Below are 13,021 nucleotides of genomic sequence, written 5' to 3'. Positions count from 1 at the left end.
TTCTGAAAAATCAGCACTACTTAAGCAGTCTCTGGGTTTTTAATCTGCTCTTATTGCAATTCTTTCCAAGTTACTTGAGTGAAGAGAAAAGACAAATAAAGTTTATGAGTTATAAACATTGTAGGAATTATTCTTTTCCCTTTCAAATAATATGGCCCTAGAGACTTAGAATATTATAATTTTTGTCTTATTCTGTGCCATAAACTCCAAGGTCACTTGCTCACTTTCTTCTAAAATATCATTGCTTCATTTTGTCTAATCAACTTTATCTTTGTGTATGTTATTTTTGTAGTATTCATTTTAAAATGTAATTTAATATTTGATTTCTCAAACTCAGTCTGATGGGAATTCTCAAGAAAGTTAGTTTACACTACGATGAATTACCTCCATCTAGAGGTTATTTGAAGTATTGTTGCTTTCACAAGACTTCTGATTTTATAGATATAAGTATTTGCACGGGTATTGAATATACACTTAATGGGTGACAGCCATATTATTTCAACAATTACAATAACTCCACTCATTTCTTGCACTATTTGTGATTCAAAAGTAGCACTTTGTACTTGTTAGGGATCAGAGACAGCCTCCTGCAATAGAAGGATGACTGAAAATATGAGAATATAATATCTTAAGTTTTGTTCTGCTTCCCTACGTATAGTGTGGCCTTGCTTACTGATCAACACACACACACACACACACACACACACACACACACACACACACGTATGGGGCTTTGCTTCTATTTAGAAAATGGAAACAGACCTTCCTTCCTGTACACATATGCTATAAGGTGTGTAGCTATAGCTCACAAACTGTGGAGCACAGCTCCTGTGGAAGATACAGTTAGACCTACAGCCAAACCTATTTGGCCAACATACTGCAAACATACTTTATTATTTCAATTCCAGAGTATTTTAGGTTGATGTGATAAAGACAACAGGATCCTATAAAATGTTGAGGTAGCCTTAAAATTACAGCAAAGAAACTCTTTCCAGCTAATCTATAACCTCAGCTGTCCAATAAATATCTATTTTGCTGGATTTAGGCTTCAGACCCCAGTTTACCATTCATGTTGACTGAATGAGAAAAAAATGAAGAATAAAATTAATTTTATTAATGTCTTAATGTACTGTGAAAGACTCCAGAAGAATAAAGGTTTTTTCTCAATATTGAGAGAACTAGCTATATAATCAGTTTATCTAAATTCTACCCATTCTTTCACAGGTCAAAGTTTAAGATTTTCTTTTGCCACCGCCTTTAATTTTACAATTTGGTTGAATGAAGTCTTTTCTACCGAGTAGATAGAACACACTTTAAGAGTTATGGTTAAGACAACTTTAAGATACCACCTTACACCTGTCAGAATGGCTAAAATCAAAAACACCAATGATAGCCTTTGCTGGAGAGGTTGTGGAGAAAGGGGTACACTCACCCATTGCTGGTGGGAATGCAAACTTGTGCAACCACTCTGGAAAGCAGTGTTTCGGTTTCTCAGGAAATTCGGGATCAACCTACCCCTGGATCCAGCAATACCACTCTTGGGAATATACCCAAGAGAGGCCCTATCATACAACAAAAGTATATGCTCAACTATGTTCATGGCAGCATTGTTTGTAATAGCCAGAACCTGGAAACAACCTAGATGCCCTTCAACGGAAGAATGGATGAAGAAAGTATGGAATATATACATATTAGAGTATTACTCAGCAGTAAAAAACAAGGACTTCTTGAATTTTGCATACAAATGGATGGAAATAGAAAACACTATCCTGAGTGAGGTAAGCCAGACCCAAAAAGAGGAACATGGGATGTACTCACTCATATTTGGTTTCTAGCCATAAATAAAGGACATTGAGCCTATAATTCATGTTCCTAGAGAAGCTAAATAAGGTGAATCCAAAGACAAACACATAGGCATCCTCAGGAATATTAACCTTCATCAGGCGATGAAAGGAGACAGAGACAGAGACCCACACGGGAGCACCGGACAGAAATCTCAAGGTCCAAATCAGGAGCAGAAGGAGACGGAGCACGAGCAAGGAACTCAGGACCACGAGGGGTGCACCCACACACTAAGACAATGGGGATGTTCTATTGGGATCTCACCAAGGCCAGCTGGCCTAGGTCTGAAAAAGCATGGGATAAATCCAGACTAGCTGAACATAGCGGACAATGAGGAATACTGAGAACTCAAGAACAATTGCAGTGGGTTTTTGATCCTACTGCACGTACTGGCTTTGTGGGAGCCTAGGCAGTTTGAATGCTCACCTTAGGAGACCTGGATAGAGGTGGGCAGTCCTTGGGCTTCCCACAGGTCAGGGAACCCTGATTGCTCTTCGAGCAGATGGGGGGAGGGGGACTTGATCGGGGGAGGGGGAGGGAAATGGGAAGCGGTTGTGGGGACGAGGCAGAAATTCTTAATAAATAAATAAATTAAAATAAAAAAAAAATGCCAGAAAAAAAAAAAAAAGAGTTATGGTTAAATTGGAATTCAAACTTATTAAATTTTCACTAACTGAATTGATTTTTCACATTTTTAAAGTTAAAAATTAATACCGAATTTAAAAACACCACGTGAAACATAACTGGATCACTACTTTTTTGATGATAAAACTTAATCTGGGAATTTAAGTCCCATTGTCATAAACAAGGTATTTAATTTACAACAACAAAAAAAAATGAAAGAGAGGGTGAAGGGGATGAAGGGAAGCCATAGCACAGGTGCTTTTGGGGTCCCTGAAGAAGACTCGATATTGCTTCTGTGTGATGAAAGTCCTCACTGAAGGCAAGGTACATCTATAATGTGATTCTTCATGGGTTCAGAGGAATGTTGGGTTGTGGAATAATCTTTCTGTACACTGTGAAGATGTGTCACTCTGATTGGTTTAATAAAAAGCGGAACAGCCAATAGCTAGGCAGGATTCTGGGAAGAAGGCATAGGTGCCAGGAGATGCAGAGCCAACAGGATGGGCAAGATGGAGAGGAGGTAAAAAAGCCACAAAGCAGAAAGTAAATCAATAGAAATTAGTTAATTTAAGTTATAAGAGCTAGTTAGAAACAAGCCTAAGCTATCGACTGAGTTTTCATAATTAATAAATCTCCGTGTCATTACTGGGGACCAGAGGGTCTCAGTGAAAAATCTGACTACAGTGTTGGATAGAGGGAAGAGCAGCAGAAGACGACGAGGAAGGGAGAGAGGAAGTGAAAGAAAGAATATGGGAGGGTGCTAGGGAGAAGGAGAGAAACTCAGAGTGAAGAAGGAGACAAGACGGCCTTTTCTACACGCAGATCTGGCTAACCAGGTCCCAGATACCCAGTTTCCAAAGAGAGGAGAGAAAAGAGCTTGCTCAGTACAAACAAAAGCATTACAGTCCTCCTCAGAGTGAAGAAGCAGAGCCCTTTAACACCCACGCTAATCTAGAAGCATACATCTATACTGTGGGGATTAGATTACCTAGACAAACTAACTAGAGCTATAAACCAAGACGCTTACACACTACAGTGATCTTTTAAGTCCGCAGCGGAAAGTTAACTTCACGGTCACTCCTTTTCCAGGTTAGACAGAAGCACCAAGAGCAACCTTCACTTTCTGTTCCAGGGGCGCGCTGGGAAGCGAGTCACATGTTCCAGCTCCTAAAGTTTATTCCTCATTTCGGGGTGTGTTTCTTAGATTTTAGATCACACAAAAACTGCTGGATTTTTTGGGAAGTTAAAGCGAGTGTTTGTAAATGGGGCGCCCCCTGCTGACCACCGAATAAATAGACCGCTCTGCTCCTGGTTTGTCTGGTGAGCAGATCCTTAGGGGTAGGTAACAGGAACAGGGAAGAGGTAGATGTTTTGAAACAGATTTTGCCTAATGATGCCCCTAAAGACACAAAATAACCCCAGACTGGGCATGTTTCTGAAAACCTGCACTGAACAAGTTAACGTTTCACTGTAGAGCCTTAATGTCTGGGGAAACAGTATGAATAGCCCATGCGAAGAAAAGCAAAGCCAGCCTGCGCAGCAGTAACTAAGGATGCAAAAATGCAAAACTGCCACAACAGCAAAAGGAAGGCTAGTTTAAAACAATATGCTGCCTTTAGTTTTGCTTTCTATTTTTCACTATACAAGGGGCCACCACCCTCAAAACAGAAGCAAAGTAAAAAACCCCAAACAAACAAACAAAACCTGGAACATTTTCCCTTCTTTGTTCCACAGGTGCCCGTCCTCCGTCTACCCAGCTAGTCACATTTCTTTGTGCCGTCGTATGCACAGACTGGATTTCCCTGACCTGGGGTTCTGTTTCCCATAGCTTACCAGGTTAGAGAAAGCAACCTCTACGTTGTATGCACAGACTGGATTTCCCTGACCTGGGGTTCTGTTTCCCATAGCTTACCAGGTTAGAGAAAGCAACCTCTACGTCGTATGCACAGACTGGATTTCCCTGACCTGGGGTTCTGTTTCCCATAGCTTACCAGGTTAGAGAAAGCAACCTCTACATCGTATGCACAGACTGGATTTCCCTAACCTCGGGGTTCTGTTTCCCAAAGCTTACCAGGTTAGAGAAAGCAACCTCTACATCGTATGCACAGACTGGATTTCCCTAACCTCGGGGTTCTGTTTCCCATAGCTTACCAGGTTAGAGAAAGCAACCTCTACGCATTGCTTCTTTGGAGCACTTGTTCCGCATTTTGTTCAGACACAGGACGTAACTTCAGCCTATGTTTTCAGAAAACCTGGTGCATCTTATCAGACTTAACTATAGTTTACCTTCAAAGGCATGAGGCTTGTCAGATTCTCATGAGATACTCTCATTTAGAACATATCTAGCGGGAAATATGTGAGAATAACCATAATAACAATTACTGCACTATCGCTATCCTCTTCTGGGTGGTGAGCATGGCAGTCATAGCCTCCCAAACTCCTCAGAGTGTCGCGAGAGGTTGAGGCACAGGGATCCTGCGTGCTTACCACAGATGGCAATGTCCATTCATGGGTGCTCTCGTGATAGCTCTTTCTCCCAGTGTTTTCCCTGGAAGACAAAGAGAGCGAAGTCACTGTCATTGCAGGAGTTGGGGGGAGGTGGAGTCTTCAGCAGAGTCGTGGCTCCTTCAAAGGGTCCCGAAGTGGGGTAACTTCATAGGGTTCTGAGGTGGGGTAACTTCATAGGGTCCTAAGGTAGGGTAACTTTGGAAGAGAGCATTCACCAGCTGGGTCAATGCTTTACTCTGGGGGTCAGTCCTGATGATCTGTGCTTTACTCTGGGGGTCAGTCCTGATGATCTGTGCTTTACTCTGGGGGTCAGTCCTGATGATCTGTGCTTTACTCTGGGGGTCAGTCCTGATGATCTGTGCTTTACTCTGGGGGTCAGTCCTGATGATCTGTGCTTTACTCTGGGGGTCAGTCCTGATGATCTGTGCTTTACTCTGGGGGTCAGTCCTGATGATCTGTGCTTTACTGGTTTCCAAGGATTTTGTCGTGCGCTCAAATTTGAGACCCACTGGATTAATTGACTTAGGCAAGGCCAAGGAAAGTTTCTTATTCATTACTTAAAGTAAAACACACTGCTTTCGTGTAATCAATTCAAACGACAATTGCTGAGTGCTCATTAGTTGTCATGTTGTGTGACCATCTGGGAATAAAACATCACTTAGAGAAGGCCTTTGCCTTCCAGGGATTGCAACCTTCAGTATACAGCAAGTGCACAGACAAGCTACTTGGTTGAAGAGTACGGTCAGGGTCTCTGTGAAGGAGTCGGGATGGCCCGTGGAGCTCAGCCTGCTCATTCACAACGGGAATGGGTCTAGGGAATAAATGATGCCCTTAAAATACTATGCTCAGTTTAGAACTGCTTTTAGCCATGTGAGGACTATTCTTCACAGAGGTTCGCTAGTGGCTTGACGGTATTCTGAGACTCTCAAAGAGACTCTCTGTGCCTCTTTTTTCCCTGCCCCCACCCCTCTGTGCCCTGAAGACACTATCCAGGGACTACAAAGGCCATGCTACAAAAGTGGCATGGTAATCTTAAATAGGGATGGTCTAAAATAAGTAATTTATTATTTGCTCAAGGTGCATGTTATAGTTTATCCACTGAAAGATATATTTTGTGTGGAAATCAACCTAGGATGGAGAAAGTTTTAAGCAAAGCATTTTAGTAATAACTGGTATTTCCTTCGGACAAACACCAAAGGGGTCAGGTATTTTTAAACATGCTCCCTTTCCCCAGCTAGAAACATACTTTTTTGTTTGTTTGTTTGAGACAGAGCATCATACTGTTGCTTAGACTGGTATGGAACTCACTATGTATCCCAGGCTGATTTTGAACTTATGGCTATCCTCCTGCCTCAGCCAGCCAAGTAATGAGATTACAGGCATGAGTTACCACATCCAGCTAAAAATGTGCTCTTTAATGTGAAAAGCAAACTAAACTTTGCTTTAGACTTCAGGTGCCGCAGTTCTGGCACCTGAAGACTGAGGCAGGAGGATTGTGAGTTCAGCCACTCACAGCACTGTACAGCAAGACTTTCTCAAAACAGAAACTCAGATCTGAATCAATACTTCAGCTATTGAAAACTGGCGGTGCACAGCCACAGGCTAGGTAGGGTTGAACCCACCACTCTGAGGATAACAGAGGAAGTAGGGTGGCATCCAGGCTGGCTGTAGCGTCTCCTCTTCCCCCCCAAGAGCAGCTCCTTCCCTTACAGAATAGGATTCACACCTATCGTTGAAGTGCTATAGCAATGCCCCCTTAAGAATTAGAACGCTAGTTTACTTGGAATACGAGTGAACAGCCAACCACACTTGGAAAACATATTGCACAATGGCACACTGAGTTTTATAAAGGAGTTCCGGACGACACCCCACACAAGCTGATGAGGGAAAACACTTCAGCACCTCTCCTCATACTGAACCCAACATTCCACAAGAGCCGGCTGAATCCTTGCCCTTAGCCCCAGTGTACGCGATCTTGACCTTACTAAGTGTACATTCCTTATACACTGAATCATGATGGCCATTTATCAGTCCTTTCTATAAGTTCTCAAGTGTGGCACTGTCATACACGCATGTGTCCTTTCTTGGGTCGCTTTTCACCCCCCTCCAAACTTTAACACTGTTCCCAATAACATTTTGAATTAACTTCTTAAATGTACAAATAAAAGTGATTCTTTCTGCTTTGCTTCAATAACTGAATAAATCCCTTCTGTGTGAGCGAGAGCGATGCTCTCTTTTCTGCGATACTGTTACATTTTCTTCTTAAAGATAAACCTCATTTCAACCCTATGTACTACTGGCTTTACTCCTGGGTTTCCTGCATCCCGTCTCCCATGTTGCCATCTCATAGGTTAACTCCCGCTCTCGTGTCATTCTGTTGCCGTGACAAACACCGGGACCAAAAGCAGCTTAGGGGAGGAGATGGTCTGTCAGCTTACAGAGAGATCGGAGACTGCCAAGGAGGAAAGTCCGGGCAGCTTTGGGGAGGAGATGGTCTATCAGCTCACAGATCGGAGACCACAGCGGAGGGAAGTCAGGGCAGGAACTCAAGCAGGGGCTCAGCCCCAGGCCTGCTTGCTGTTCCACGCAGCATTGCTCTTCACCAAGGAACTCACAGCCACGAAGGCACAGCAGAAACCGAGGAGAATGCTGCTTGATGTCTCGCTTGCAGGCCCCTGCTTAGCTGGCTTTCTTGTTCGGTCCAGGACTACACGTCTGGGGAGTGGTACTGCCCACAGTGGGCTGGGCTCGCCTGAAGCAGTTATCAATCAAGACAACCCTCCACAGACATGACCACAAACCAGTGTGATCTAGGACGCCCCTCAACCGAGATTCCCTTCTCAGGCAACTCTGAACTGAGTCAAGTTGACAGTTAAGGCTAAGACAGCTCACTCGAACTCCCATTGAATTTAAAAACAGATGAAAACGATCGTACCTATGGAAACTGGTTACCTCCCTACATGAACCGCTAGCTCCTGCTAGCAACTTTTGCTATACACTCCGAACTCGCTACACCCTTCTAAAACAACAGCCCATCTCTGCTAGTCTCTTTATCTACGGCGATTTGAACAAACCGCCTTCCCAGCAAAGTCAGAGGCCCCCCTCAGTCTATTCTGAGACCCCTTCTATTTTGCGCCCCTCGTCTCATCTGCCAACAGAACACCCAAGAGGAGGTGTTAAGAAAAATGCATTACTGCTGATGAATGTCAAACAGTTTTTACATCAGTATGCTTTATTCCCCCAGCCCCCCACAGATATGAGTATAAAACTTCTAGACTCTGCTTGAAAATTTCTTCTCTTTGAAATTAATCTCTTTTCTAGAACTCCACCACGTATATTTCCTGCCAACTGGATCGCTATAGAACACTGACCCCCGGAAGGTGGAGGATAAATATGAACAGGGCAAGAGGGGAAATCTCTCATCTTCCTCCAGTGAGGGGGAAATTAAAGTGCAGCAATCACTTGGCAAGGAAGTCTTCCAGAGGAAGAAAGACCAATACAGATTCTGGTGTTACATCCTTTATGGAAATAAAAATGCCAGCACTAGACTTGGAGGGGTTCTCGCTTGCTATTTCTTTCTCATACGATCATAGAAAAGCCAGCAAAAGAGAAAGCTTTGGAACAGAAGGAGAGTAAAAACCAGCCACGACATCAACTATTCTGAAGCTCAGAGAGATGGGCGCTCAGGGGCTTCCATGAGAAAGCATTCTGACGCCCAGTGAGACATCAACACAGCCACCAACAGCAACCGTTTGACGGTCTCCTTGGTTTTTACCATGACTTGCTATTGTGGAAAATTTCAAATATATGCAAAAACGTACACGTGGCAACATCATGGTTGCCATACGCTCGTCTTAGCTAATCATCACATCAAGGCTGCCTTTGTTTCATGCAGACACATTGTGGGAATTCCTGACATGAGAGGTTATTTCTGTGTTCCTAGGCCTGCATGCCACAGGAAGTGAGTTGTGAGTGTAACTGTGAGCGACCACAGCTGGAGACCATGGTCCTCCAGACCAGCACAGGTATTTTAGCTTCCTGTGACATCACAAACTTTAAAAACTGAGGTCGGAGTTTTTCAGTTCCCTGCTCTAAATTATTAGCTCAATTATCTTAAAGGAACATAAACTTTAGTTCAGGAAGGCCATTTTGTTCTGAGACTGTGTACAGCTTTTGGTCACCAGAATATTTTGAAATAAATTGAGTTTTTAACTAAAATGACTTCACTTGAATTAAAATCTACTAATGATTTATTGTGGAAAACAACGCCACCTGAGAACAACCAGTCTTGACAAATGACTTACCGATATTAGCATAATGTTTCTTTTCTTGTGTATTGGTAGATAATTTATACATGTCTCCATAGGCTCGGGCAAGCCGCCACAGAAACTCTATTTCCTCACTAAACTGGAAAGACAAAATCAAACACTAGATTAATACACGTATTTGTCCAGACTGACGTACCTGTTTTCATCATACCTTAAAAGATTTAGGCAGGTAAGATGGTATTTATAGGTGAGTGAATTTATACATACAGATATTTAACATTTAAACCCAAATGTTATGGCTAAGAAATACGACCAGATATAGTGTTACATTTGGATCATAAATCAATTAATATTCAACAGAAACCGGACCCAGCCGTGTAGTGGACGGAACCGACACAGTCTCCCTAGACCAGGGCGCCCACTCTCTCAGTATCCTTTGCGAGTTATCTACTGCAGTGTAATGAATAGGTTACTGAGCACTGTAGGCAGTATTTATAAACTGAACTGCATATATTCAAAAAGACATTAGGATTTTTACTTAACTAATTATGAATATAGATTTTTTTTAAAAATTTTAAAGCTCTTATTGACAATAAGTGTTGCAGATCCTTACGGAGCATAGACTGGTCTTTTGGTATGCTTATACATTATGTGTTAATCAGTTAGGATTCATGGGTTTTACAGTGTGCTGGAGTTGCTAAACGCTCATACCCAGGTTAGGCTTATCTTGCTCATGGGCAAAAAAGATATTATTTCTCCTTGAGCTGTCATGAGCCCTTAGATTCCCCTTTGTCATTGGTGATGGTAAGACAAATTAGTTCTTCAAGCCCATCATGAAACACTGCAGAATGACTATTGGTAGAAACAGCTTTAAAATGCCGAGAGGTGTTACATTGATAGCAATATAGAAAACTTCAAATACAATTTTATTCTCTCCAGAGGACATATATGACATGCCTGGGCACAACGTCTTATGCTTCATGTTATAACACAGGCATTACATATCAAAGTTAATAAACGCAACACAACACCATATAAGGCTGGTCCCTATTTTTGTGACCTTAGGTAAAACTAATTAACTCAAATTCCATTTTAAAAAAATCATTCGTTTTATTAAAAACACACCAAACATTCTGTTCCTATGAACTGTGACATGGTATTGGAGTTCGATATGAGCAGGGTAGTACTTAACAGTGCCACACAGCACTTACCTTTTCTTTGTGGTCACACAGTAGCTCAAAACTCTCCACTTTGTTAGCCTCGGTTATCCGTAAACGGTCAACCTTCTGGAGGAGGACATCCAGCTTCAGCTCTTCAATGTGTGTGTTGAAAGCCTTAGCGACTGGGAAACTCTGCTCTTCTGTGTCAGTGTTAGCTGTAATATACCTAGGATGGCACAAACAACCACCAACTCCCTTTAGACTTGTGCACAACGACCCGGGCAAGCCTTTGAAAATGCAAGTTGAATTACTCCGCTCTGTGCTAGAAAATGTCGTGGCACCCATTGTTACCCAGAGAGAAGGTCAAAGAGCTGGCTATTTACAAGGACTTGAGCAATATGCCAAACCTAATAGTTCTCCAATTTAATCTCTAACCCATCTTCCCCGTCACTCAAGTCTACACTGGTCCTCTTCAGCCCGTCACCATGCTCCAGCCTCCTACCTTTACCTGCTGTGCTCCGATTGGATGTTCTTTCCCTAGACAGCAACAGAGTCTCTACTCTTGACTCAGTTACATCGGTGCAGAGACTTGTCTTAGTGATCCTTCGACCAGACCACTCGAATGCCACAGCACCAACTCTTCCTTCCTCTTCTCGATGTCTGATTTCCCCGCCCCCCCAGCTAACATTCTCTTTAATATGCTATAAACAATAGCCCTACAGCATGTGTGTTTCTTTTAAGCATCAGCTCCCCTAGAATATCGGCTTCTTAGTGATAAGGTTCACTAACTGAAGAGATAACTACCCAAAATGGTGTCACAAAGTTTACATCACTGGATGTTGCTGAAAACTGAATAGATTGTACCAACTTAGCAGGCACTTAAAAATGTGTGTGTGTGTGTGTGTGTGTGCATATTTACACATGGGTAGGTATTCAGCTCTAGGTGAACCTGATGAGCTAACTGTGTGTGTGTGGTGTACATGTGTGCTCATGTGCAGATACAGTGCGGTGCACATGAGTGGTGTGTGGAGGCCAGAAGTTGACATCAGCTGTCTCCCTGAGTCACTCTCCACCCTGTTTTTGGAGACAGCCTGGCTCATTTAATCTGGAACTCACCTGGTAGCCACACTGGCTGGCCAGAGAGTGCCAGAGACCTGCCTGTCTCCATTCCCTCAGTGCTGGGGTTCAGATGGGTGTGGCTGTGCCCAGCATTTACATGGGTGCTGGGGATCTGAACTTGGGTCCTCATGCTTGTGTGGCAAGCACAAGCACTTTTCATGCACTGTTCTAACTTTAGTTTAGTTTCAAAAATGAACACTGCTTTCCATGCTGGTTAGTTTTATGCTAACTTGACAAATCAAAGTCATTTGAGAAGCGAGAACATAAATGAGAAGTAGCCCCGACAGAATGGCCTGTCGGGTATTTTCTTGATGGATGATTGACATGGGAAGCCCCAGCTCACTGTGGGAGGTGGTGCCACCCTTGAGCTGATGATCCTAGATGGTATAAGAAAGGAAGCTGAGCAAACCATGAGGAGCAAGCCAGTAAATAGTACTTACTGGCCTCTGCATCAGTTCCTATCTCCAGATTCCTGCCCTGCCTGAGTCCTGTCCTGACTTCCTTTCATGGTGGGCTGTGATATGGGAGTATAAGAAAAATGAACTCTTTCCTCCCTAAGTTGCCGATGGCATGACGTTTTATCACAGCAATAAAAACCTTAACCAAAACAGAAATTGGTACCAAAGGGTAAACTGTTTCTGAGACAGACCCGAACATGTGTTTGCGGTAGGCTATGGAAGGACTTTGGGCTGGAAAAGGTTGAAAGATGAGGACTGTGACAGAAAAGGTCTAAAAGGCAGACTTCAGACTCATGGGTACCTAGGAATAGGAATCAATGGGCAGAGGAACACAACAGAACATTGAGGTTTCCAAGAAAACTCTTAGAAAAAAATTAAAGAATGTTAGAAGAGTTGCGTATGTGGCAGGAGGTGGAAAAATTGTAAGTACATATGCAAATAGATCTGTAAGAAATGCATGCTTTATGCCACTCAGCTTGATCACTGAGGGTCTTCTACATGGAGCCAGTGTACAGGTCTGGATATTCTTTCAAATTCTCAGTTTTCAACAAAAACCCACAAGCATACAAGGAAATGAGGTTCATTCAAAGAAAGAGACTGCGTCTCCGGACAAGGACGCTAAAAGTGAAGGCACACCTTAGAGTTCCCAGGCAGTGATTTTAAAATCATAACCTTAAACCTGCTTTAAAAGCCAGGAAAAGAAGGAGAGACTAAAAAACATTAAAAATAGGTACATAACAAATGAACAAAATGGGAAAGTCAACAAAGAAACACAAATTATGAAAAAGAACCAAATTACAGGGCTAAGATTATGTTAAGTGAACTGAAGTTTGATGGGTGAGAGCAACAGAGAATTTTAACATGGAAAACAAAGAACAGGCAAACTTAAACATTTGAAAGTATGGTGAGGAGTAAAAAGAATGAAGAATGAATAAAAATAGATACAGATACAACTTAAAGGGCTTGAGAGGTACCATTATGGTGATCAAACACACGTGATGAGGGTTCATGAAGATGAGAAGAAGGGACAGTGAGTTTGCAT

At 42.6% G+C, this 13,021-nt stretch overlaps 1 protein-coding gene across 3 annotated transcripts in view; it reads right to left on the bottom strand.

The window, feature by feature from the left end:
- Rmdn2 (regulator of microtubule dynamics 2) overlaps positions 1 to 13,021 on the bottom strand; it is a 69,724-nt gene that overhangs the window by 24,732 nt on the left and 31,971 nt on the right. For all 3 annotated transcript variants that reach the window (XM_041631149.1, XM_041631150.1, XM_041631148.1), the window contains 3 exons: positions 10,454 to 10,628; positions 9,279 to 9,381; positions 4,954 to 5,014 (listed from right to left, as the gene is read on the bottom strand). In XM_041631149.1, coding sequence (XP_041487083.1) covers positions 4,954 to 5,014; positions 9,279 to 9,381; positions 10,454 to 10,628 — 339 coding nt within the window. The remainder of the gene's footprint in view (positions 1 to 4,953; positions 5,015 to 9,278; positions 9,382 to 10,453; positions 10,629 to 13,021) is intronic.

This window comes from Microtus oregoni, unplaced genomic scaffold (genome assembly GCF_018167655.1).
Source record: "Microtus oregoni isolate MIOR12 unplaced genomic scaffold, Mior012 000036F_ref0000092, whole genome shotgun sequence".
Classification (NCBI taxonomy): Eukaryota; Metazoa; Chordata; class Mammalia; order Rodentia; family Cricetidae; genus Microtus; species Microtus oregoni.
The sequence above is the reverse complement of the archived record's forward strand: the minus strand, read 5'-3'. Positions and strand labels throughout refer to the sequence as shown.